Here is a 25,487-nt window from a genome sequence, read left to right on the forward strand (position 1 = left end):
GGTTGGCAAACAAAAGCAAAGCAGGCAAACTGGACAAAGACCTCACTCTTCAAAGGAAAAGTCTGTACTAGACAATCCAAAGAAATGAATTTATTTGTTTCAAGTCCACACAGTAAGGAAAGCTGGGCTACCCAGGTGGCACTGGTTGGAACAAAGAGAAAACTGTGGTCTGCAATTAAGACACTGAGGCGTCTGCACACTTGGGTCAAAAACCTTGCCCTATTTGTACCACGTGATCAATAAATGGTGTGTGAAGGAATGTTAAAGTACTTTGGGAACACTCCTGATACACTGTCCACACAGATAACTTGTGCAACAAAACCCATCCTTTGTAGGGGTAAGACCAGTTATCAGGTCTTCTTAAATGGGTGCGACTCCGGTGCTGTAATCCTGGGCACCCTATCACCAAACCCCTTTCCTTGCCAGAGAAATGTGAGGCCGTTGCCTCCCACGAGGGACCAGGGCTTTGCTCAGGGAGGAGATGGGTTCTGGTAGGAATGGCTATAAAATAAGTCCCAGGTTCCCACTCACATTCAGTAAAAAATCAGTGCTGTGGTTCCAGTGAAAAGAGCCCTCAAAGGACAGCTTCCTCCTATCCGGTGTGACAGAGTGACAAGGCCCCAGCCAAGACCATCTCCCCAGCTAGAGGTTGGAAGCTGGGAACATCAGGCCTCAACTTCTGAGGCTCCTCCTTTTTATTCCATTGGCACTGCCCTCTTCCAGGAGTCAGAAGTCTGCTACTTTCAAGGCACAGAGCAGTCGTACCCCATTCCCAGATGGGGTAGAGGGCAGCCCCCAGACTCCTGAGTAGGCCGCTGCCTGAGGAAGAGAAGTTCATCCAAAGTGAACCTGCTCCCTAACTTAATCTGGTAGATTCACATCTGTCTGTCAAGTTTACTTATAAAGGGGGACACCCAGATCTGTCCCTCATCGCAGGGCCATTGCCTTAGACTAGAATCATTTCCCTGGATGGACCCCCACCGCCCGCTGAGGCCAAGTCACCTCTGGCAGGGCCCACATCACTTCCACCTTTAGGTGGTTCCTCTTTGACCTTCATCCCCAGTGGGGCTGGCCTAGTGAAGTGGCCCCTGACAGCCATGGTCAATGCCACGTTAAGGAAAATACCACCACTGGGAGGCTTCCCAGGCAGCCACCAAACCCAGTCTGGCCTGCAAGGTAAGTGGAGCAGGGCCCTGTTCACTCTCTAAGCCTGTGGCTCGCTGTTGGCCCCTCCCAGTCAGATGACCAAAGGAAATGAGCCTGGGGATGTGTGTATGTGTGTCTTGGTGGTCCTGAGGGGGTTGTAGGGGAGGGGAAGAGACTAGGCCATCCCTTCCGAGTAAAGCAGGAATCACAACCCTGCAGTTCTGAGTGGAGACAAGCCAGCCTTCCTAATCTGAAGGTTCTTTGAGAGTCTGCCCTGTTGGCCCGTTCACGTCCCTTTCTGCACACAGGTGTCCACCTGCGTATGGGTCCATCCACCTGTTCTGCACCCTCCTAACCCTCACTCCTCAGAACTCAAGGGAAGACTCCTTTAACCTCAACGGATGTGGAAAACAGGCCGCACACTCTGTCAGCCCGGACGCAGCCCACGAGCTCCGGCGCGTCATCCCTGTTTCTCTCATGGGAAAAGTGGCTTGTCCTCTCGCCTTCGCCCTAAGCGAGAACTCACTCCTGCCTCCCTGAACACCTCTCCCTCATGTGTCTCGCTGTTGCAGTCAGGGCCCCAAGACTGGGCCTTGCCTCCGTAGGAGAGGGCTACACCTTCATCGTGAACAACCCTTCCTGCCCACCTTGGAAAGCTCCCCCTCCTCGGAGTGAGGTTAAGCGCAGGGAAGACAAGCCTGCACAGTCACCCCACAGGTTCATGGATGCCTGGAGCTCCGCCTGCCCCTCCTGCAGTCCCGACAGGGCCCCGTCCTGTGAGAAGCCACGGGCAGTCCCCGCTCTCAGGGCTCCCCCCACAAGCAGGGAAGTGATGGAAGACTGGTCCAAGGGGCAGAGTGACTGGATGGAACTGGTGCCCAGCGGGGTGGAAGAAGGGCAGAGCGGCCTGCTGAGACCCAGAAGCCAGAGCGGGGCAGGGCCTGCTGGCGTGAGGCCTGGCCTCCTAGCCCAGGCCCTGCAGTTCTGCCTCGGACTTGGCGTGGCCTAGGGGCCAGAGCGTCCGGGGAGGCCTGCCCTCAGGCCCGCAGTCCTGCTCCTCGTAGCCAGGGTTCAGGCGGCCCATGTCGAGGGAGCAGAAGAGGCTGCGCTCAGTCCCAGCATGATGCTCCACCAGGGCCTCCAGGCTGGGGAACTCGGCGGGCAGGTGCTGAGGGAGGGAAGGGCTTCAGCTCCAGCTGCCCTTTCCCCATGGCTCCCGCAGGCGTCATCTATCCCCTCACCCAGGATCCTGCCCCACTTTAGAGGAGGCATTTCAAGCCAAAGAGGACACTGTCCTGCTTACAGCAGAACCAGACCCCATTCCCTCTCTTTCTCTCCTCCCAGCTTGGACAGGACTGAGGCACTCAGCATGGAAGTAAGGCTGCACATTTAAAAAGCCTCACTGTCCACCCCAGTCCCTGGAAACCTGTGATCAGATCAAGACTCCAGACCTGGAGACCCTGAGGCCATGTGAGCTTATGCAAGCCTCTACCCTCTCATATTCAATTTCCTCCTCTGCTTAAAGATGAGTTAGGGTGTGGGAAAGCAAGACTTTTAAAGGCAGTATTCCTATAGAATGTGAGGCATGACTCTGGTCCAAGAGTCTACTAGAGATACCCTCCTCCCACAGAGTAGAGGTGGGGCCAATAAGCTAGTAGGGGTAGGGCCACAAGGGCCAGTGACTAAGGAGCTGGGTGGAGAATTAAATGAGGGGTGGGGCCAGAGAGAGCCATGGGGAACCAGAATGAAGGTGAGGTGGGCTCAGAACCTCAGTGGTACAAAAGGACGGGGCTTGAGAGCGAGGGATGGGGTCAGGGACATTCTTACCTCCACACAGTAGCGGCCCAGGTGGTTCCGGAAGACTTGGTGGGGCACCACACCGCATTGTGTCCTCACCGACAGGCACCACAGGCCACTGGCTCCAGGCTCAGGCCACAGCAGGAAAGCCCCAAGCACGTCTCTCCGCAGCAGGGCGACAGCACTGGGCCTGGGAGGGCAGAGGGGAGAGGCTGAAGGCAGGCCCCTAATCTGGACCCAGGCTCAGCTCGCCGCACAGCATCGGAAACATAGTGCCTGCTCCAAAGCAGGTGCTCAGCAGACGAAAGCTTTCAGACTATCTAAAAGGTTTCCAAGAGGACCGTACTTGTTGACAACTTCAAACCTAATCAGGAGAGACTTTGAAAAAGCTGGCATTTAGGGAACTGTCCCAGTGACAGGCCGGGCGCTGAAGGCTTTGCAGAATAATGACATCTGATCCTCTCCACAGCCCTGTGATGAAGGTCCTTACATTTCAGCAAACTGAGGCCCAAGGTGATGCCGTCCCTGGCCTGAGGCCCCGTGGTCAGGAGCCCTCTGCCCATGCGCAGGAATGCGCACATAACAGGGACGTGGGGGAGCCACAGCCTACTTCTCCGTCCACCCCCTCCTACCTGGAGATGCCAACGAAGGCCCAGATGTTCTCCGTCAGGCTGCCCTCGCTCTCCACCAGGCAAGAGGGGCCCCCAGGGCCCCGGGGCCAGGCCTCCCACGCATCAGGAACTGTGGAGACCACCCAGGGGTCAGAAGGAGAGAGGCTGTCCCCACCGATGCCCAGTCCACCCCACCCTCACAGGCCCCATCACCCCCACGCCTGTGTCTTCACCAAGCCTCTCTCTCCAGGCCCAACAGGCACACATCCAGCTCCAGGAAAAACACAGCCACACCCGGACACCCCCACACACACTCACACCCACTCGCCAGTTAGACCATATCTACAGCATGGAGATCACCGGATCACCTCTGCAAGCACCTGGGCATGCAGCCCGGGAGGCACACCCCCCAGGGGACACGGGGCCTCAAGGCGCACAGGGACAGGCACCTGCAGTCACAGCCTCGCAGAAACCGACGCTCAGGCCCACCCTGGCTGACACACAGACGCGCACTAGTCCCTGCAACTCACAGGCCTCCCGGGCCGACAGCTGCAGCTGCGTCTCGTAGGTGCAGGCGCGGTAGGCCCCCGAGCGGATCACCTTGCTGCGAATGGCCTTCTTGCGCACCAGTGTGGGCGAGCAGTAGGGGTTCCCCAGGCGGGCATGGCGCGCACCCCCACGGCCTTCCGGTTCCGGCAGCTCCTTCTAGGGCACCAAGAGGGGCCAGCAAGGGCGGCCAGACTCAGGCCCGGTTGTGTCTGGTCAGGCAAAGCCCCTCCCATGGAAGTCCAGGATCCCCCCTTGACCCTCAAGCCCCCGCCCAGTTTCTGTGTCCACTGCCCACTCCCCGGCTGGGGTGCTGCATACCCCACTGCCCCCGGGCCCCTCTGCTGGCAGCCGCCGTAAAGAGACCAGCGCATTAACGTTCTGTGACAGCTGATCACGGCCAAAGGGTTCCCGTACTAGGCCAGGGGGGCCCCCAGGGCCGGACAGGGGCTTCAGGGGCACGTCCTCCGCAGGACCCGGGCAGGACTCAGGCTGCGCCCGCTCCTCTGGGTGCTGCAAGAGGTAAGCAAGCTGGAAGGAGCGGCAGAGCAGCAGGTGCAGGATCTGGACCTAGGGAGGGAGAGGGAGGCAGGCTTAGCTGGGGGAGGCTTCCTGGGGGATTCCTTAGGCATCAACCCACTCACCAGTGGGGCATGCAGCCTCTTGGCTGGGGATGCTGTTCCCTAGTCTTCCTGAGAAAACTCCTACTGATCCCTCAAAACCTCACCACCATGAAGCCTTCTATGTTAGCTTCCTTTATTCATTTAACCAACAGCAAGCATTTACTTTGTTCTAGGCATCATGCTTGAAGCTGGCAATACATGGGCTAAATGCACTCCTACCCCTGGACTGACTACCCCCACCCTGTGCATTGTGAGTCCCCTTTTAGAGGAGTGGCTAAAGGCCCAGGCCCTGAAGTCACAGAACCTGGGATCCAATCCTGGCTCTGCCGCTTAGGAGCTGCTGTGTGACCCTGGGCAGAGCATGGCATCTCTGTGCCACAGTCTCCTCATCCCCACTTCCCTGTGCCCCTTAAATGAAATGGACTACAGAAAACCCCCAGGAGAGGCCCTGCACTCTGGGGCCAGCACATTCTACCCATCACACTCATCATCCAGCCCAGCACATTAGAACCATGAGCTTCAGATCAAGGGCCATGTCTCAGCCACCTGTCATTGCAGTAGCTGGCACAGGGCTCAACATACAGGATTGATGACAAAATGCTTGCTGCATGGAACCAAACCCAGCCTCCAGTTGCCAAAAGATTGGCTGCCAAGGATCTGTTGTTCCCCGTGGTCACACTGGCTTTGACTTTCGGGATCTACCTGCCTACCCACTATCCCCGGGCCAAGAACCAGAAGAGTTCAAGACCCAGCCATAGCCTCTGCTCTCAAAGAATTTCAGTGATTGTAGTTAGGGACAGACCGATGGGCAGTTCATGTCACAGGACTGCTGAAGAGAGGGGCAGTCCAGAGGATTCAAGGTGGGCTTCACAGACGCGTGGGCTGAGCCTTGAAGGGCAGGTTGGAATTTGCCAGGATGAGAAGGGGAAGGAGATTCAGCAGAAAGAATAACAGGGGCAAAGGCCTGGCAGTGTGACTCTCTGATCTCTAAGGGCACAGCCTAGTCCTCACCTTCGAATCCAGGGAATACTGAGGCCACTGACTTGCTCTGGGGGAGTCCAGAAGGAGCCAGGGTGGTGAGGGTGTAACTGAGCAGGACGGACCCCTGCCCCATATCCTCTGCTGTAGCTCCTCTCTAAAGTACCGAGATAGCAGTACCTGGGGCACATGTCCTGACTTGTTTTACAGATGCTAAAACCACCATCAAACAGAAGAAACTAACCACTTGCTAATTGTGCGCCCGCCCCGCCCGTAGCCCCCAGACCTAATGGAGCCTGAGGATTGATACTATTAACCCCTGTGATGCCACCCTGTTACCTCATCATCAGCCAGAGGGCTGTGCCCGAGTTGATCACATGCCCTGGGACGCCTCTCCCCCACCTTGCTTTTAAAAATGCTTGGCTGAAGCCCTTCGGACAGTTTGGGGTTTTTGAGCACAAGCCGCCCGCTCTTGTACAGCGCCTACAATAAACAGTGCATCTTCCTCCCCACGACCCAGTGTCAGTGGACTGGCTTTACTGTGCATGGGCGAGCGGACCCGAGTTTGGTTCAGTGACAAGGGATCCATGCTCGGAGGGGGCTCAGGCCAGCTTGGCTAAGCCATCTAAGGTCTCTGTCCCTGGAACCCACGCTGATACACAGCACATCCCCTTCTCCCCTGACCCCAGCCTCAGTGCTGAGTCCTCTGCCCTGGGCCCCTGGTACCTCTCCAGGCTGGCTGCCCACAAAGAGGTGGCAGAAGAGCTTGCTGGCCGGGCTCCGGGGGTTTCGGGCCATGAAGGCAAACTGGCAGTCAGCTGGGCACCAAGTGGAGTAGAGGATGCGCCGCAGGGCGTGAGCCATCAGGAGCACCTGGAGAGGCAGCAGCCGCTCTCCATCAGACCCACCACGTGGCCTGCAGCTGCCAGCCAGGCGTGTGCCAGCCCCCCAGGCCTCACACTCCCGCTGGCAGGCCTCCCAGGCCCCAGCCTGCTCTCCCAGCTTAGGCCCCACCCAACTCCTGGGGTGAAGAACTCTGCCCTCTTTCCAGGCTGTCCCAAACCATGCTTCACATCAGAACCCTCATCCTTCACATGGGCCATGAGCTTGGATCCCTTGCTCCCTGATGTCAACCTGCTGCCGACCTGCTGGTTGCGATGGTCGAGCCCAAGTTACAGGACTGAAGGGCAGAGCATCCACGGCCTGCGGGGTCACAGAGAAAGGCAGTGGTGGCTGGCCCTGGGCGTGCACACCTGGTCTTTCGAGTCAGATGACCAAGGGTTCAAATCCTGGCTCTGCCACTCACTCTCTGGGTGACTTGGGCAGGTGAGTACAGCCCTCTGAGTCCTTGTTGTGACAAGTGTTAAGGAAGGATAGTCCCTTCTAATGGGGCTGTTAGTTGGGGTCAGTGAGACCTCAGGCAAGTGGCACAGGCCCTGACCCCAGGGCCCTGGCAAAGCACAGCTCTGGACGCTGTCTGCACCAGTCAGGTGAGTGGTGCCCAGAGTCACGGAGTGCGCAGTCTGGCACGCAGTCAGTGGTCATCGGATGTTGGCTTGCACCAGGAGGAGGACAGGCAAGGGTGCCCAACTGGCCTCCTGCCTACCTGGCCCCGTTCCACAGTCATGAGAGGCTGGACACAGCCCACTGGGACCTGCAAGAACCTCATGGGGCTGGTCCTGACGCTCAGGCCAGGAGGTGGCCCCCAGAGATTTTGGAGGGCTGGGGGTGAGGGCTGAGATGGAGGAGAAACTTTTGCCCAAGGTTGCCTTGGTGGGAGGGCCCTTGGAGAGAGGATGTCCACAGGCCCAGAGCAGGCTGGGAAGCTGGGGAGGCTCAAGGGGCGGCACGGGGCCCGGGAGGGGGCGAGTGCATCCCGTCCAGTCCTCACCTACACCCACACAGGCTCCTACCTCACCCTCCCCGCTGTAGATCTTGAGGCCCTGAAGGCTGAATTTCAGAACGACAGCCCGGCGTCGGGGACAGTCCTGGGTGGGAGAGAGTTGGTGGAGGGTGACATTACCTCCCAGGCCATCCCCTGCCCAGCCCAGCCCAGCCTCAGGACCTCTCCGTAACAGCCAACTCCACCCCACCTGCCCAGGGACTGAGTCCTGGACAGTGGACACCCAGGAGCCAGGGAAGTGTGAACCGCTCCTGGCAGACTGGCCCCTGGGCCACGTTATGACCAGCCCCTACATCTCCCAGCTGTGGGGCACAGGTCACGACCGCCCAAGGGAAGGGGGTCCCTGGGCATAAGGGACGTGGCTCCAGAAGCCGGGGTGTGGTCCTGCCTGGGCCCACCTCTCACTGCACCTTTGGTCCTGCCCCTCCCTGGGCCTCACTTACTCCCTCTCTCTGAATGGGGGATGGGGCAGATCAGATGGTCTCTGGGGCCATTTCCAGCCGGCCATTCCAAGGCTATGATCCCTGCCAGGACAGTGCCCTCCCCAGCCCCCAGCCGCCCTACCTTCAGTGCCCACAGCTGTTGCTGCACCAGCCACACGCTCTCCTGGGTGTCCAGGTCGTCCACGGGAAAGGAGCCCACGTACTGCTTGGGGGCAGGGTGGGCAGTGAGAGGGTGTCCAGGGAGTCAGGCCCAGGGGTCCTGATCCCTGTCCTCCAAACTACCCTCCAAACACACACTCTGCCCTGTCGGGGGAGCTGTGCACTGTGACAGAGCACTGTACTCCAGTCCAGGCTTGGCTATTATCTCCTGTAAAGCCACTCAGCCCTGTCGAGGCCCTATTGCCTTGTCTGTGCACACACCCTCCGCAGCCTGGGTTCAAAATAGATTCTCGACCCACGGCCCCACCCCCAGAGCCTGCCGCCCTGTCCAGGTCCACCAGCGCCCACCCCACAGGGGCGGCCCCACCCACCTGGGCAAACTTGGTGATGCACCTGGGCCGGTGAGGGGCAGGGCCGCAGTCGGAGGCCCTCCGGCCCCCCGCCCCCACCTTCTGCATGGCCCCCAGGGTGCGCGGCTTCACGCTGCTCCACGGGGCAGAAGGCTGCAAAAAGCAGGGGGAGGATCTGTTAGGCCGCTGAGCTCTTGCATCCGACAAACCCTGACAGAGCACTCACTGTATGCCAGGCAGTGTCCCGGGCACGGGGGACAGAGGGGACACACAGCCCTGAACAAAATGACAAACTCCCTGCCTGCCCTCATAGAGCTGACATTCTCATGGGGGAGAAAGACATTAAATTAAACACTAAGTAAGATATGGAATATGCTAGGCGGTGATAAAGCAGAGAAGAGGCTGCGAGGTGCAGGCTGGGGGTTGACTATAGTCGGGAAGGCCTCACTGAGCAGTGAGGTTCGGGAAAGAGCTGGAGGAAGGGGGAATGGACACATAACCATCTTGTGCAAAGTGCCAGGGAGAGGGGACAGCCTGGGAAGGCACCACCCAAAAGGGGTGTGACAGCGGCGGGAAGAGAGTCTGTAAAGGCACAGAGGAGCTGGGGCAACTGGGGTCCTAAGGTGGAACTTACCAGAGCAGCAGCCAGGTTGGAATCAGCTGTGAATGTCACACTGAGGAATGGAGGCTCTGCCCCATGAGCAGTGGGGAGCCACAGCAGGTTCTAGGGCAGGAGCTCTTGAGTCTACTGGGGGCGGGGGCGGCCCATGAACTGTATGACCAAGGCTGCATCACAGGACCCTGGCTCCCTGGGCCCAGCCTGATGCCACCCACTGCCTGAAGCCCCCAACCCCAACTAGACCATGCACAGATGCTGAGTCGGGAGGTAGGGAGGATAGACAATTGTCCCAGGGAGGAGGGGTGAGGAATCCTGCCCCCAGCCCAAGCTGTGGTCTTTCCTGTGGCCCCTCAGAGAGACCTGGGTCCAAATGCTGTGTGACTTTGGGCAAGCTGTCTCACCTCACTGAGCCTCCATTTCCTCCTCCCCAAACCTGGGATAACATGAGGAGTCAATGAGAACTGAATGGAGGTGCAGAACCCAGCATGATGCCGGCCAGACTTGGAGATGATGCTCAAGTCCTGTCTCACAGGGGACGGGGCCCCAAAACCCACTGTTCAAGAGGGAGCTTGAAAGGACAGCGAGGTCTGACCACTTTCAGCACCTTCCTTGTGCCAGGCCACACCTGAGAGGGGACCACCCAGTCCAGGAGGGCAGGGCAGGAGGGGAGGCCTGCCTGGGAGCCGTGATTCCTGCCGCGAGAAAGCAGGGACCCGACAGGGCGCTGGGCAGGAAATGGGTGAGTCCTGGGTGTGCTCTCGCACCTGTAGGAGTCCTGGAAAAGGAGGGTGCTTTGGAACTGACTCAGCGCCAAGAGCCCAGGAACGGCCGGCCCCTACCTCAGCTTACGCATGACCTTCAGCCCCAGGCTCAGGCCAGGCGGGGGCACCGGCAGCTCTACCACTCCCCGTGAGGGCCGGATAAGGGCGGAGCCAGCAAATAAAGATCGCATGGTCCCCCTGAAGCCTTCCTGGCTCCACCCTCCTGCTTTTCTGGGTCCTCCCACCTCTCCACTTTTCGATCCTAATTATTTTTCACATCGTGTCCATTGCCTATTATTCGTTTGATGTTTAAATACAGCAAAGTTAGGTGTGTAACTGGCACAAAAGCTACATGGCCCCAGTTCCAGGTATGGAGATCGAGCTTCCAGGGAACTCACTTTTTGACTTTATAATCACATCATGAGCTGGGATGCCCTGTACCCACAGGCGGTGGGGACAGAGGAGGCAAAAAACCAAAACAATAAACGAGGCAAATGGGAGAGAGGGAAGGAATAGAGGATGAAAAGGCAGCCAAAGGAAGTGGAAACAGAAGAGTGGGAAGAAAGACAGCAGAAGAAGAGATACAGGAGAGGTGGGGGAGGGAGAGGTAGGGAACACATTTCACATCCTGCCTGCGCTGCTGACATAGCCCCACAGATGCTAAGAGTGTAAGATGGAAAGGAGCCACATGGATTATCACACACTCACACAGGCTGGGACAGCTGTGTCTGAGGCTGAGAAAGCCACCTCCTTCCAGATTCAGAGCCCAGCTTTCTTGGGGACACCCCAGGGTCCAGGCTGTGGGGATGCAGGTGGGGAGCCCAGGCTACTGGCCCTCTTATGGGTCCCACCTCACTCTCCATCACCTGATCCTTCCCCTCTCCCCTGGAAACTGGAAGTTTCTCCCCGCAAGCTTGAGGGGCACAGTGTATTTCAGCCCCAGGCCTCAAGTTGGGGGCAACCTAGGGAACCAGGGAGGGGACAGGCTCACCCTATCCCTGGAAACAGACCTGCTTGCTTGTTCCACGCACAAAAACCCACTTATCCCTTTGGTGCAGACCTGTTTTTCTGAGCTTTTGCACAGGACCCTGCCTGGGCCAGAACTTTCCTAAGGGGACACATTTAGAATGAGGCTGGGGCTCTGCTCTTGCTCCTCTGAGGTTTTCTAGGTGGCCCTGCTTAGAGACAGGGAACTGGATGGGTTGACTACCTCAGGGGTCAGGGACAGAAGCCCTCTGCTGCACTGCACCTTCCAGCATCGTGGGAGACCACTCAGCCTGCAGATTCTGGGCGTTAGCAAATGGAGGCTCAGGGGGTGAAGTCACTTGCCCAAGGTCACACACACATAGGGGGGGAGCTGGGAAGCAAACTCGGGTCTCTGGGGCCCTTCTCCCAGGCCATGGCGGTGCCCTCCCCCAAGTAAGCAGAGTGTCCACCTTTGCAGTTTCGTGGGTCCCAGCCTATCCAGAGGCCGGCGAGGCGAGGAAGCAGCAGCAGCAGTCTGGACACCTCAAGTGCCAGGGGCGGATCTGATTGGCAAAACAGCTGCTTTCCCTGACTGCCTCCCAGGCCAGGCGGTCTGGGACTGCCTGAGCCACTCCAGTCACCTGCCTCACCCCCACTGCCTTTGGCTCAGCAGCACAGAGAAGCCCCTCCACCCCACATCACTCCATTACAACCCCTGGTGCCCCCACTACCTGCCCTAGGCTACAGGGTGGGAGAGACTGCACCACACAGCCTGGGGTCAAGATCCCAGATGGTGGGGGTCCCGCAAGGTTGGCTGATGTAACCAACAAGTCACAGCCTACCAGCCTCCATTTCCTCAGCCATAAAGTCAGGCTAAAATAGCAGCTGCCTCCTGGACCTGTTCATCTATCTGTTCCTTCTGAGAATATTTCCAAGCGCTATGTGCCAGGTGAACAAAACCAAGTCCCAGCCCTCACGGAGCACCCAAGCTGGGTTGAGGGGACAGTACTGGAAATTAACATTTCAGGGGGCTTAAGTGACTTGAAGTAAAATACAGCAAGGTGAAGAGGATATGAGATGTGCGTGTGGTAGTGGTGAGGGGGTGCTATCAAATACAGGGTGGTCTCTCCACACAGACGACATAAGCGGAAAGTGCCGTTTTCAGGGTTAAGTGGAGCCGAAGTCAGGTACTGGGATATCGCCCAGGCGGTCCAGAGCGCTCCACAGCGGGGGTAATAAATCATTTCTGCTATTACTGTGATTTCCTGGGGAGCGCTGCCTGACAGTCCCTAGCCGGCCCCGGGGCAGATAAACTCCCCAGACCGACGGAGGGGCGGTGTAGGTAATGATGGTGGAGGTGACGGATGATGACGGTGATGAGGGGAGGGACAGAGGTGCTTTTCCCCATCCGAGACCCTCCCCCATCTTTGTGCCTAAGGACCGAGCCCCGCTCCCCCAGATCCGCCGGTCCCAGTACCCGCCTGGTTCCCAGGCGCTCACTCACCAAAGCCGCCGCCTCTCGAGTCCCGCCGCTGCGGCTCGGTGCCGCTACCCTTGAGCTGCCCCACGCGCCTCCACCGCCCGCCGCGGTGCCGGCCCCGCCCCCACCGCCCCGCTCCCCTCGTCCCCCTCCCCGTTCGCCCCCCACGTGGCCGCGGGAACCCGCGCCCCCATCACCAGGCGGTGGCGCTCGACCCTCGCCCACCAATCGGCGCCCGCGGAGCGGCTCCCCTCGGCCGCGACGTCCAATCCGCGCCGGCGAAGGGTCCTGGTGCCGCCCCCGCCGGCTCCTCCTTAAAGGGGCTGCTCCTGGTCGCCGAGGACGCCTCTTCCCGGCTTGGGTGAACTGACTGTCTCGGGACCGGGGCTCGCCGACCGTTCTCTCCTACTGGAGAGTCTTTCCCCTCCTACCCACTGGATACTCCCTCGTAATTCCAGCGGTGGCTACAGCAGCCTCCTCCTCCGAGAAGCCTTCCCTGACCACCAGTGACGCCTGCAGAGCACTCACCACTCCTGTCACCCTCCTCCTCTTATTAGGGTGCAAGCTGCATCGGTCAGGAAGGCCCTCCATCCCCAATGAGCAGGACAGACTGGCCAGTAGAAGCATCCGGTGATTGTTGTCTTGATATGTGAATGAATGCGCTCAGGACCGGGCCTCTGGGGCACCCTGGCCAGTCTCACGGCCAGTGTTACCCTTCCTTCCAGAGGGTAGGGGACTGTGACGCAGCCTCTTCCTTGCCCTCATCCTGCCGACCGTTCTGGGCCTTTGTTGTGAGTTAACTGAGCCTGCCCATCTCAGAGCCCACTCCGAGAAATCTCTGCACAAACGTTATCACAGCACGGCCGTGACCCTGTCCTTCGTTTTACACGGAAATCCACTGAGAAGGGGGGAAACTGGTGAGCAAATCCAGCCCTAAATGGCAGCCACAGCTTTGAACTGGAGAGCACTTTTGTTCCCACTGGGCCCAGAACCCTGTAGGTGCCAAAAAAGAAAACAGCGAGCCCGAGTCAGCCCAGGCTTTGCACCTGACTTCTGCAGAGGGAGCCCCGGCACCTGCCACACGGGGCTGCGGGCCAGCGGGGGAGCGGGGAGCCGAGGCTGCAGCCCAGCAGATGGGCGCCCTGACAGAGGTGGGTGGGCACAGCAGAGAGGAACTCAACTGGCCTGGGTCAGAGGGCCTCAGGCGAGCCCAGAAGGAGGCAGGTGGAGCCATGCTGCCCTGCAGGGCGTCCCTGTCTCCCCAGAGCCCCTGGCTGCCCTTCCAGAGGCAGCAGTGAGGTGTAATGCTTAGGGGCTTGGTCCCAAATTTGGGCACTTCCTCTGACTAGACAGGGGACCTTGGGCAAGCACCTTAATCACTCTAATCCTCCAGTGCCTCTTCCTTAAGCCTTACAAACACCTGACTGACTCATAGGGACGTGAGGGTTCCAATGAGTTAATGTGGATAAAGTTCTTGGCACAGGACCGGATCCACAGTACGTGGAGTGTTCAGTGACTATTAGCTGGTTCTAGACTTTGCTGTTATTCCTGAGTTTCTTTTGTCTATGAGTGAAAGACAAGTATTCATTGAGTTCACATGTCATCTGCTCTGGGAAACCCTTCACCAAGGCCACGTGACAGGCTTGAGGCCAGTGGTGAGAAGAGTCAAACAAGTTGGTCCTGCTTTCCAAACATTCCAATGTATGAAACTCAGGGTACACAAAGGATGACGGGTTAACTCTTGCTAGCTTTAAAAGAGCATGTAAATTTTAAATGGAGGACTTGCCAATTACTAGAGCACAGTCCCCATTTTGAGACTCTCCTGAGAAAACAACACGAGCTACAAAAGTATGAACTCCTGGCTCTAAAGAGTTCCTGATAAGGGGGAGGATATAGCTCAAGCTTAGCACCCAGGAGGTCCTGGGTTCAATCCCCAGGGCCTCCTCCAAAAGTAAGTAAATAAACCTAATTACCCCCCCCAAAGGAGCTCCTGATGCATGCAATTAATTCTGATGCCTATAATTCAAAAAATAGTGGCACATTTGTTTCAGATCAAAAGGGAAAAAAGACCAAGGAACTAAATTTGAATGATGAAACAGTTAAAACTTGAAGAATTTTTGCTTTCTAAATCGTTGTCAGGAGAAGGGGACGGAGAGTCGGGCATGGGCTAAGTCCCAGGGATAAAGAGATTCACACGAAAACACACAAAACACCACCAACACAAGATCTGGGAAGATAAGCATGTGAACAGTGTATGTGACATTGACTCCTGACCCTGTGACCACCAAGGATCCTCTTTTTATTGGTCTTCGTCCCACTCAGGAATATGTTTCAAAACCAAATGCATTTATACATTTGAAGCTCATTCCTTCATTTTCATTTGTGGATCAAAGTAATGAAACTGCTTATCTGAGCTATTCCCTCTGGTTACCAAATTCAGTGGCCCTACCTCCACTAAAAGCCCAGAAACGCTGAGCTTCTGCCATGCATGTAGCCTTACTACGGTACCTCGATGTACAAGCTCAGAAGTTTGCATCACGGGAAATAAACCTCAGTGGGTGTCAGCCATCTCCTGGGTGAGCCAAAAGCTTGGAGTTGCAGCATAAAACAGCCACCACTGCATCCTTAGCTGCCCCCACGTATCTGATCCTACATTCAGGACGGCCCAGTTCTCGGGAGCCATCAGGTATCGAACTTGAATCATTAGATTAATGACTCACTTTTGCAGGAAAGGAATGACAAAGAAGGTAAGCCAGGGTGGTGGGGTGGTCATGATCTCTGAACATGTTAGGGCGCACAGCCCTGTCGTGGGATTTCCTGATGACTCAGTGACAATGACTCAACCACATAGGTGTGAGCTTGCTATCCCAATCTTTTCTTTTCACTAAAATTCCGGAATCTGGTGCTGGAGCTGCCGGCTGACGAGTGTGAGTGGGCAGACACATCACATCATTTCAGAGCCCGTCTCCAAGCATAAGACTGAAAACTGGAGCCAAGATGGTGAGCTTGGAGCAGGCCTCAGCACCGCACCTCATCCACATGTTTTCACAGCACACGTTTCCACCTGTTTCTTCAGTAACAGCGTCTCATGTTGGTAGCTATGTTCAGCCTTGAGCACCATGAGTTCGTGCTCTCAGGTGTGTCCTGAAGGTTGTCCCTGCAACTTACCCCAACCCCCAACATACTGCACCTCCCCCAAGTTAAGTGACCTAAAACAGAATTTTTAAAACCTGTAATTCTAAGATGTGTTATTGTGTCTCCTCTTCACAAATTGATTTGTAAAAGTTCTAATACCAGTGACTATATTCAGAGATAGGGTCTGTTAAGAGATAATTAAATTAAAATGACGTTATTAGGGTGGGCACTGATTCAATATGCCTGGTGTCCTTATAAGAAGAGGAAATCTGGACACAGGCGCACACAGAGGGAAGATGATGCGGAGACGGGGAGGACAGCATCCACAAGCCATGGAGAGAGGCCTGGAACAGAGCCTTCCCTCTACCCTCGGCAGGAACTAATCCTGTTGACACCTTGATCTTGGACTTCTAGACTCCAGAACCGTGAGAAAATAAATTACTATCGTCTAAGTGACTCGGTTTGTGGTGTTATGTCATGGCAGCCCAAGCTGACTAATACAGTGATTAAAATAAGATTCCTTTTCATCCGTTTACATAGCGGAGCAGACTGCAAGATTCTATGGCCAGATTCCTCTTCCCAGTGTTTTCTGGGTGGCAGAATCAGAGAAATGTTATCTAATCTAGTTCAGGTCTCTCGTTTCCAGTTGAGAACCAGAGGGTAAGTGACTTGCGGCAGGTTGCATTGTTAGTTCCAAAGGGGCACAGACTGCGGGCACCTCCACTCACCCTCTCAGAGGCATGGTTAGGAGAGTGAACGGGCACTGCCTGGGGATCACCTGGTAGAGCCGAAGTCCCACTGCTGCTTTATTTCCAGGAAATCATGTTTTACCTTAGCAACTGTTGGAGACTTTGCACTCCCCTCCGCTTGTTTTGATACTACCATTAACATAATGCACCCCCCCAATACTTTGGAATAAAACGAGCACCCCAGAAATAGGCAGTTATCTTGTTGCTGTCTGTACCCCATTTGAGAAGCTGGGGAACAAGGAATAGTTCCTAGTACTTGCCCAACTGAAAACAGATACAGGTCTGAAAAGGATCCCTGCTCAGAAACACTTGTTAGAGACGTTGTTGCAGAGACAAATAAAATAGGAGTCTAGGGATGTATTTCAGAAAGAAAGGCAGGTAATACTCTCTCAAATAACATCTACGTTGAAAACATAAGCTGGTGATAAAATTTAATGGAGATTTTTTAAAAGAATGGCTGCTGCAGTTTTCTCTGGGGCCCCACTCTTCATCCACAGCCAGCCAAGGCCCCAGGTTGGGCCCAGGTGGCAGCTGCCTAGGCCTCTGGTGACCTCAGCCTAGAAGGAACTCCCAGCTCTTGTCCACCTGGCTGTTCTCTCCTGCTCCCTGGCATCTGAAACTTATAGCTGTGTTTCTTTCTTCTTGCTCATCTTTTAACAAGTGAACTCCTAGTGATTTTAAAATCTAATTGAAGAAAAAAATCTGTGAACCACCGCCCATTAAGTCTGATGGCATGCCCCTCTTGTAACTCGTCCTATGATGCTACCTGAGCTTTCAGTGTATAAACCCGCTAAGGAAGGTGTGGCGGCCAGGAGATTGGCCATGTCCACCAAGTCTCGGTTAATGTCTAACTCTGTCATTTATTCCATGTTTAATTGGGGGAAAATTAGCAAAACTTGCTTCTGAAAGTTGGGGGTAATTTCACATACTTTTGAGAATCTATTTATGAGGATTTGAGATAGTGTGATTAAAGAGCCAAACAGGAAACTACAATGAATGGCAGTTTAAACAACAAAACTGAACTCTTGTGAAACTCTTGGGTGTTCTGTCTCATTAAAAAACAATCTTTCCTACAATTCTAAAATGCCATAGTAACCTCAGTGTAGTGAACAGGGCTCAATCTTTTTTTTGATACTTGATAATCTCACATGGCTTTTGGGTGGTTATTCTAAAACAAACAAAAACCAACAAGAACTGTGGATTTCGAACCCTTTTATTTTACAGATGAGGAAATCAAGGCTGAGGGAGATTGAGTATGTTGGTCGAGGTCAGACACAGCTGGTAAGAGACACATCAGCCCCCAAACACCACTGTGCACGACCACAGCTATAGATGCTAGGATGCTGGGCTGAGTGACTTACTCTGACCAGGAGTCAATCTCAATTTGGAATGAATGAAAGTTTCTTATTCCACCTACTTATACCAGCAAATATAAGTAATATAAGGCATTAGGTGAGAGTTTCATCAGAGCAGAAGTTCTTAAACAGTAAAATGGTGACCAAGGATGTTACGTAACTCTCTGGGTTTTAAGAAAAAGAGTTATCTGTTGGAGTCAGGTGAACAAAGCAGACACAGGCAGACGGAGAGACTGGATGAGTAAGTTTTGTTTCAGAATCCAGAGCAAGGATTTCTGATATTCCAGTTCATGATTACTAAGCCGCTATCATGCCCCAAAAATTGTTGTCAGACAATCCCCATTCTGGAATTTCTCTTGGTTGGCTTCATGGAACACAACTTTATAAAGAGTGAGAAAGCAGTTTATAAACAGTAAGAACACTGCTCACTTAGCAACATCAAAGTTCTGCTAGAAGCCGTGGCTCCTGGAGGGAAAGCTCTCCCAAGTGTCGGCATCCTGTGAACTGAAGAATTTACCTGGAGTAAGTAACTGTGAGGAAACCAGAAATGCGTCCCACGGCTAGGACCTGAAAGGGACTGAGTACCTGCGTAGCGTCCTAAACAGACAAACAAAATTTAGGGCAGCCTCGCTAACATTTCCCGGTAACTAAAAAGACCCAATTTTAATAGTTCCTACCAAACTTCTTAAAACAAAAGCCACACTGACTCCTATTAGCAAATGTAATAATTTAATCTCATTTCCAAATCCTCTGCACTCTAAGTCCTTTCTTTTCCATGAATAGAACACAGAGTCACTGGGCTGCCGAATAAGGGGAAAATTCAGAAGCCTGAAAAATTCCCAAGGCGAGACACTGGAGCAAAGCAGACTAGAGATGGTTCTGCATTCAGAGTGCCTGGCTTTGCCACTTACTATCTCCCAGGGTAAGTTTCTAAGCCTCACTCTGTGCCTCAGTTTCCCCTTCTGTAAAATGGGAATAATAATGACCATCTCATAGGGTTGCTAGGATTAAACGAGGTTAATACATATATACAGAGCCTGACATGCAGGAAAAATTCAATTCGTGTTAACTATTATTGCCACTATCATTTATGTTAAGTAACAAGTCAAACTAAGAACTACACTTTGTCAAAATCAAGGCACCATAGAGAGAGGACTCTGCTAATAGGCAAACATTTAATAGCAAATGGTGTTAATTATACACTTACATACAATATCAAGAGAAAGAGTTGCAATGTTTGAGGAAAATGGCTTGGGAAGATACGTTTTGAAACTTTTGACATTCCAACTGCTGATAAAACAAATTAGAAACAGTTAAAACTAATAAATTTAAATAATCAAAGGTAGAAAATTTCTCCAATAACAAAAAGGCATTGAAGTTAAGAATCTTCTGGAAAACAATAGAAGAAAAGAATATAGTAATGAAGGTGGTAGCGGTCAGTTTCTTAAAAAAGGAAAACAGTGCAGCTGAGAGATGCTGCTCCGCCAAGCGACCTCCCGTGGCTCCTGCGTGCACCTGTGTCAAGGAGTCCCTCTGCCAAGAGCTTCGGCAGCTACAAGGCTTCAGCTATGCACGACCGAGTGACTATCTGTTCTACCTCAAAAATGCAAAAGCAACTCCACATGCCGGGAAGTAATGTCAGTCAGAACCCCTGGGGGAACAGTTTAATAACAGTCTATCCAATTAAGTATAAACACAACATTGTAAATCAACTATACTTTCATTTAAAAAATTTAAAAAAATTCTCTTCATAGATAGAATTTTTGTTTAACCCAAAGACAAATAAAGTAACTAAAACAATTTATTAGGGTTTGATAGATGAGAAACCTTAACTGTAATCCTAAATTTTTGGATTCAAGTTACCTTTAGTTGGCAAAATACAGCAGTTCATGCGTAAGGCTGGCTTAACTTTTCTTCTGGCACGTCAGGATGGGAAGGGTATCTTAGCCTGAGCTAGAATAACTTCACAGGTTCTGTAAGAATAAGGTAGCAAGCCTAGCCAAGAACGACAGAACTTTATAAAAGAGGAATGATGGAGAAAATGTCACAGGTATTAGCATATTACCCAGCTCTCGTTTTCAAGTAATTTTCCTGTTAACAGCTAATAAGACATGATTAAAGCATGCATCTGTTCTAAGATCTATACTGGACCAGGCTCCTTAAGTCCACATGGATGGTTCTACCTGTATTGAATGCTTTTGTCATGATTACTAAAGGAAGGTTTTCCACGTTTCTCTGCGCTGGTATCTCCTTTCTCATTTTGGCTTTAAGGAGCCAACAATCTCTCTCCCTGCACTTTGTGATTCGTTTATCCACGGAAGTTTGTAGGTGGTTTAAGGAGACATGAAACACTGTCATGAGCTCACTAGAAGTCACTAGCAGAGTACTGAAGCCACTGATCCATGCCAGGGGCTGCTGGGTTACCTCTTGGGTTCGCTGTTTTCCTTTCTTGGAATGTAAAATCATTTCCTTTCTTGGAATGTAAAACTACTTCCTTTCATGGAAGTAAAAATTACGTGTTCTGCCCCTTGAGAATGCGTGGAAGGGAAAAAAACTCAAACATTCCTTTACCTCAACATAAGGAAGGTGCATGTCTTTGACAGCTGGGGATTTTCCCTGGAAGAATGCAATGCCCTCCTGTCTTTTCCCTTTACAGATGCTAAAGCAAGGACAGCTTTGCCCTGACTTGAACTTTGTGGAGTTAGAAGGGACTAAATGACCTAACTGTCTCATTCTCTATGCTGGAATGCCTGATATACAATATAGCCACCAGGTTCAGGCAACCTTTTTTAAGGTAAAAGCATTACCATAAAACACAGAAACCATCCAGAATCCTCCAACTTCTGACTCCAAGAGTAAGAAGTTTTAGCACAGGTACCTAATACCCACACTATTAAGATTATCTGCTAAACAGCATAATAGAAAATGAGAATTACTTTCTAGAATTAGGTTTCTAGGGTTTATCAATACTTTTGCAGTGCTGTATTTTTTTTTTCCTAGTCCAAGGACATACGTGAGCACCGAACATGAAAAACTGGAATCTATAATCTTGAAAAGAACCCAAGAACCTTAGTAAAATACAAAATGATGGGAAAAAAAAACTTATTCACTAAATAATCAGGTTCAATATATCTAGAAACATTTACATCTACATAAGAATTCAAAAAGCAAATAAACCAGAGCTTGTATTTAAAAAGGAAAATGGATGGCGGCTAGCGCAAGGCGCAGGAAAGACTCAGAGTGCGTGCAGCGCTTACAGCTACGTCTCAGGACATACTAGAAACTTTTAAATGTGAACTACGGTTCAGCAGCTTTTAAAATTTCATGTTTATTCATATTTTTCAAAATATATGTACATTAAAAAAAGGAAGATTTACAACAGGAAAGATTGCCTTACATGCAACACAAATTCCAATGAACTCATGATGGGATCACACATGATTATGGATCTAATTCAAGCCAATCTTCTCAAGTCCATTTCCCAGCCACACTGCAGGCTGCAGACAGGATCCCAGGAGACAATGCAAATGGAATGAATGAAACAAACATCTTTTGCCTCTGGCAGCACTCAAGGGGCCAGAAGATGTACACCAAAAAGTTTAAGACAATTAAAATGTCAAGTGCCACAGGGAGGATAAATGATAACTGGAAATCAATTATTTCTTAGAAAGCTAGTACTATTTAACACAACTTCACAATACTAAAACAAAGACAAATAAGAAAGGGATAGGTAGTCGGGCTTCATTTGTTCTTTCTTTTCTTTTTTAAAATATCTCAAAAAGGAAGCCACTTGCTCCTTATCAAAAGTGCTCTGGAAGAAAGGAGGGGGAAAAAACCCAGGGATGAATCTGGAATCAAGTTTATTTTAGCAAACTGTACGTTTTTCCACTTAACATTTCTACATTAGCAATGGTGTAGCTCTCCAACACTTCCTTATAAAAAAGGCAAACAAGAAGTGACAATTCATGCTCCAAATATTAAAAAATATATTTGAACATTTGATCAAGAAGGTTTTTGTATGTTTTGATTTTTGGTAACACAGGTGACACCAGAAACCACAAGTTCAATATATTCCTATATTTCTTCTTCAGTCAAAAACCAAGGGGTGCCAGAGGTCTTGTGCTTGCTGTTAAGGGAATGCAAATGCCCTGGGGCCAGTGAAAAACACCTGCAAACTGACCAACGTGCAAAGTGGCCCAAAGGAGTCCGGCATCTTCAGAATCAAATGAGATCATAATGCTTCTGGCTTATTCCCAAAGCTAAGACATCTCTGTGTGTACAGCTGGAGAGAAAGGGTTAGTGGAGTGGTTTTATAAATAAGATTAATTATTAGAGATACAGCTGAAGTCTCCAGGCAGGAGGCTCTGCAATTCAGTCAGGGCTCCGCTGCCTCCTCCCACTTCCAGCACCTGACCAGCGTCCTGTTCTTGATGCTTTCTAACAAATATAAACTGTTTTGCAACCGTTTAGATACAGCTGGAGGGGGAAAAAAAAAAAAAGCAAAAGCTGACGTTAAAAAAAAAAGGAGGGTTGGAGTGGAGGGAGAAAAAAGGACAAGTATAGATTATACAGTTCAGGGAAGTCCAGAATTAGTGCAGAAATTAAAATGACCGGGAGAGGGGCAGGCACCAAGAACAGCACCTAAAGCTAACAAATGCCTAAATTGGTTTATTTATATTCCCTCCCCATAATGTTCATAGGGGAGGAAAAAAAATGTAATTTCAAAAGCATCAAAACTAAAACAAATGCACACGGACCTTAGAAAATAAGATTTTGAATTCATCATGATACCCTTTTTTCCTATAAAATTTACTTTTTTGCTTTGAAAGATTTCTTCATGGTGGATTTGCCCTTTCCAGGCAACTTCACTTCCTTTCTCACACTGGCCACAGGCTTCTTTGAAGAGCTACCACTAGGTTTCTTGATGACTGAGGGGGAGGGTCTGGCTTTCTTGGCAGGAGTTTTGGCCTTAGGAGGGGCTTTCTTGGGCAGGGGCCGAGCCTTCCCTCGCTGGGCAGCTGGGACTCTAGGCGCAGGCTTGGACCCTCTCTGCTTCACGGGTGCAGCCTTCCCTGACAACTTGGCTGGGGTTTTCTTCTGCAACCTGTGAGAACCAAAGAGCAAAGGCGATCACTTAGTACTTGAGAGATTCACTTTACCAGGATGACCACATACTCTGTCAAAAAAGAAATAACACAGGTAGAAGTCACCTATGTTAAGAAGGGGAATGTGGGTGATTATTTACCCTGAGGCTTTACTAAAATTGTATACACGTAATTCCATCATGTTTTTCCTAGAAAAATATGGACTTATTTTTCTTCAAATAACTAAACTATGGATATATAAATATACAGGTTTGACCAAAGAATAATTACATATTCAGTGTGTCACAGGTTCAGAGTCTCTAAACTCTTGAGACGATAAGTTCAAACGTTACACAAAAGGCTTGAGAAGGATCCTGACTTGTCCACTTTTCACAGCCTCTCCTATTACTGCCATTTTCAGCTCTAAAAAGGGTTTTCCACACAGCCCTACCTTCTCTTAGGTGGTGGCTCTTCATCCTCAGAGTCTTCCTCTGATGATTCATCTTCATCTTCATCCTCATCTTTAGAATCATCTGGCTCTTTCTTTGGAAACAGAACTCCTGGACTATTAAGGAAAAAAAAATTAGGTAAAAGAGAAGTCCAGGAGAGGACAAGGAAAAGAATGTGAACCCAGATACGCTCTTCCCTGGACATTATCCACTCCCCTCCGCCCCTACTCCCCAGTTATGTCAGGTTAGGTGCAAATATCAGGTTACAATTTAATCTATGTCGAACACACATATGAAGTTACGACAAATCTATAAATGCCCCAGACCATTCCTCATTCCCTTCCCCTTCCATTTAATAAAATTAATACTTAATCATTTATTTAGCTTTGGGGTTTTTCTTTTTTTTTAATTTTCTTTTTTGGGAGGAGGTAATTAGGTTATTTTTTTAAACAGAGGTACTGGGATTGAACCCAGGACCCTGTGCATGCTAAGCATGTGCTCTATCCTCATTCTCTTACTCATTTATTTACTAAACAATTATTTACACTCCTGATATGTGTTCAGCACTGTAACAGCCACTGAATATATAGCAGTGAATGGTCTATACGGTGGTGAACAGTCTGCACAGCAGTATGTATTTTTTGTCCTTATGATACTGGCAAAAGACTTCAAAGTATCATAAAGACTGAATCTCTTCAAAGTTTTAGAGAAATTCAGCAAGGATCTTCCAACTTTTCCTTGTTTACCTTACGTAGAAAACTTGATCTCATTGATCAATAGGTCCTTAAATTATCACAGTGTATATGCAGTGCATGACTTTAAGAATTAGATTTAAAGTTTGTTTGAAAAATTCAAATAACATACATTCAACCAAGTAACACTTACTTATATTTATGCACAAAGAACAATATAAGAAAGCTACACTATGCTTCTGCTAAAATAGGTTTTAGTGGTACATGTCATTGCACTTTATTAGAAATGAAAGTATAAGAAGTCATAGCACAGGTACATAGAAAAATGCTTAGTTCACAGGAGATGCTATATACTTTTCTTGGTTCAATGAATAAAAAAATAAAGCATGTATAAGAGACAAGTTTTTAAATTAATGTCCTTGTCTCTACAGTATGAAGAAGGCAGATTAGGATTCTTGGAAGTAGTCAGTGCTCTCCCTAGTTGGTGCTGGACAATTAAAAAATAATCAGTGCTTAATTTCAGGAACACCGAACACCTGTCTAACAATAAGCTCCAGCAGGATAGCCCAAATCTCCCTATTCTTACATGAAAACCTTCTGCTCTAAAAAATACTATCTTAAGTAGTCTTTATTTTCGAGTATACCCAGTTCAGTATAATAGCAGTGAAGTAAGGAAAGCCAAGCCTGCAACCTAGAGTCAGATTTTAAGTTTGCAATGACCAGTACTTCCCATTATGGGCTAGGTGCTTACCTGGGGTAATAGGGAAAGCAGAGCTGGAAGGTGCCACTGAATCCTTTACCAGAGATCTGTTCCATCCACCCATTCTTTTCGCATCTCTGCAGGGTTTTCTTCAGTAAGTGCACTGAACAAAAAATTCAGAAATGAAGCGAGTATTTATTTGCTCAGATTTGATAATTCCCTCAACCACAGTCAGTTATACATCAATTTAATGTCCTGTCACGTGCTAAGTGAATCCTTTGTGGTCAAAGGATTATTATAAAATTATTATTAAGTGCCCATAAATTTGGCAAGGGTTAAATTATAATGGCAAGGGGTTTCAGAGACCACTGCATCAAACTCCTTACTTCACAGAAAGGGAAATGAGCCCAGAGTGGCTAGTGACTTGCCCTACAGTCAGTTGCACATAAATGGTTAATAGCCAACTTAAATCTACATCTCTCATTATTTCTATTCATTCAAACATTTATTGAGGACCTATAAGTATTGATAAGCATGTAAAGTATCTATAAAGATAAAACCAATTTCTCCTGAATCAGCAAATAGTAACAAAACATCATGGCCTCTAAAAAGGCCTTATCAACTTTCATATAAAAACATATAAAAATATATTTTACAGTGATTCAGTACCCTCAAAATAGCTGCAATATTAGTGACACTGAAAAGGTTAATAACCAAATTCATCTTTTCTTCTAACAGTTGTCAAAAAAAGAAAATCATGAAAAGTCTGTAAGAGTCAATATACATAGTTAAACACAGTATATATCTTATGTAAGGAAAGAAAAAAGTCATACACATAACCACTACTTTACAAAAACTTAAAAAAAAAAGACAAAGTACATAAAACAATGAGAAAGCATTCCTTCATATGTGTTAAAAGTCAATGTTAAGATTTCAAAATT

General features: G+C 50.4%; 2 protein-coding genes across 9 annotated transcripts in view; both read right to left on the reverse strand.

Moving 5' to 3' along the window:
* Window positions 1-75: 75 nt before the first annotated feature.
* On the reverse strand, window positions 76-12,531 carry SH2D5 (SH2 domain containing 5). Of its 5 annotated transcripts, none has more exons than XM_032495353.1 (11): window positions 12,407-12,531; window positions 9,191-9,304; window positions 8,578-8,709; window positions 8,169-8,249; window positions 7,615-7,689; window positions 6,428-6,574; window positions 4,422-4,670; window positions 4,085-4,259; window positions 3,576-3,684; window positions 2,974-3,133; window positions 76-2,314 (listed from the first exon to the last, which is right to left on the reverse strand). In XM_032495353.1, exons 3-11 carry the CDS (start codon window positions 8,662-8,664, stop codon window positions 2,111-2,113), a joined length of 1,287 nt encoding a protein of 428 aa, XP_032351244.1. In that variant the 5' UTR covers window positions 8,665-8,709; window positions 9,191-9,304; window positions 12,407-12,531; the 3' UTR covers window positions 76-2,110. The 5 variants fall into 5 exon arrangements, with proteins under 5 accessions (XP_032351244.1, XP_032351243.1, XP_032351242.1 ...); XM_032495352.1 differs by having other exon boundaries at window positions 9,191-9,301; window positions 12,407-12,502; XM_032495351.1 differs by lacking the exon at window positions 9,191-9,304 and having other exon boundaries at window positions 12,407-12,485.
* An 8,393-nt stretch (window positions 12,532-20,924) lies between these two features.
* The window catches only part of HP1BP3 (heterochromatin protein 1 binding protein 3), a 33,187-nt gene continuing 28,624 nt past the window's right edge, over window positions 20,925-25,487 (reverse strand). For all 4 annotated transcript variants that reach the window (XM_032495358.1, XM_032495356.1, XM_032495357.1 and 1 more), the window contains 3 exons: window positions 24,598-24,709; window positions 23,157-23,270; window positions 20,925-22,725 (listed from right to left, as the gene is read on the reverse strand). In XM_032495358.1, the coding sequence (XP_032351249.1) occupies window positions 22,431-22,725; window positions 23,157-23,270; window positions 24,598-24,709 (521 nt within the window). In that variant the 3' untranslated portion in view covers window positions 20,925-22,430. The remainder of the gene's footprint in view (window positions 22,726-23,156; window positions 23,271-24,597; window positions 24,710-25,487) is intronic.

The sequence above is a fragment of the Camelus ferus genome, chromosome 13 (genome assembly GCF_009834535.1).
Source record: "Camelus ferus isolate YT-003-E chromosome 13, BCGSAC_Cfer_1.0, whole genome shotgun sequence".
NCBI lineage: Eukaryota > Metazoa > Chordata > Mammalia > Artiodactyla > Camelidae > Camelus > Camelus ferus.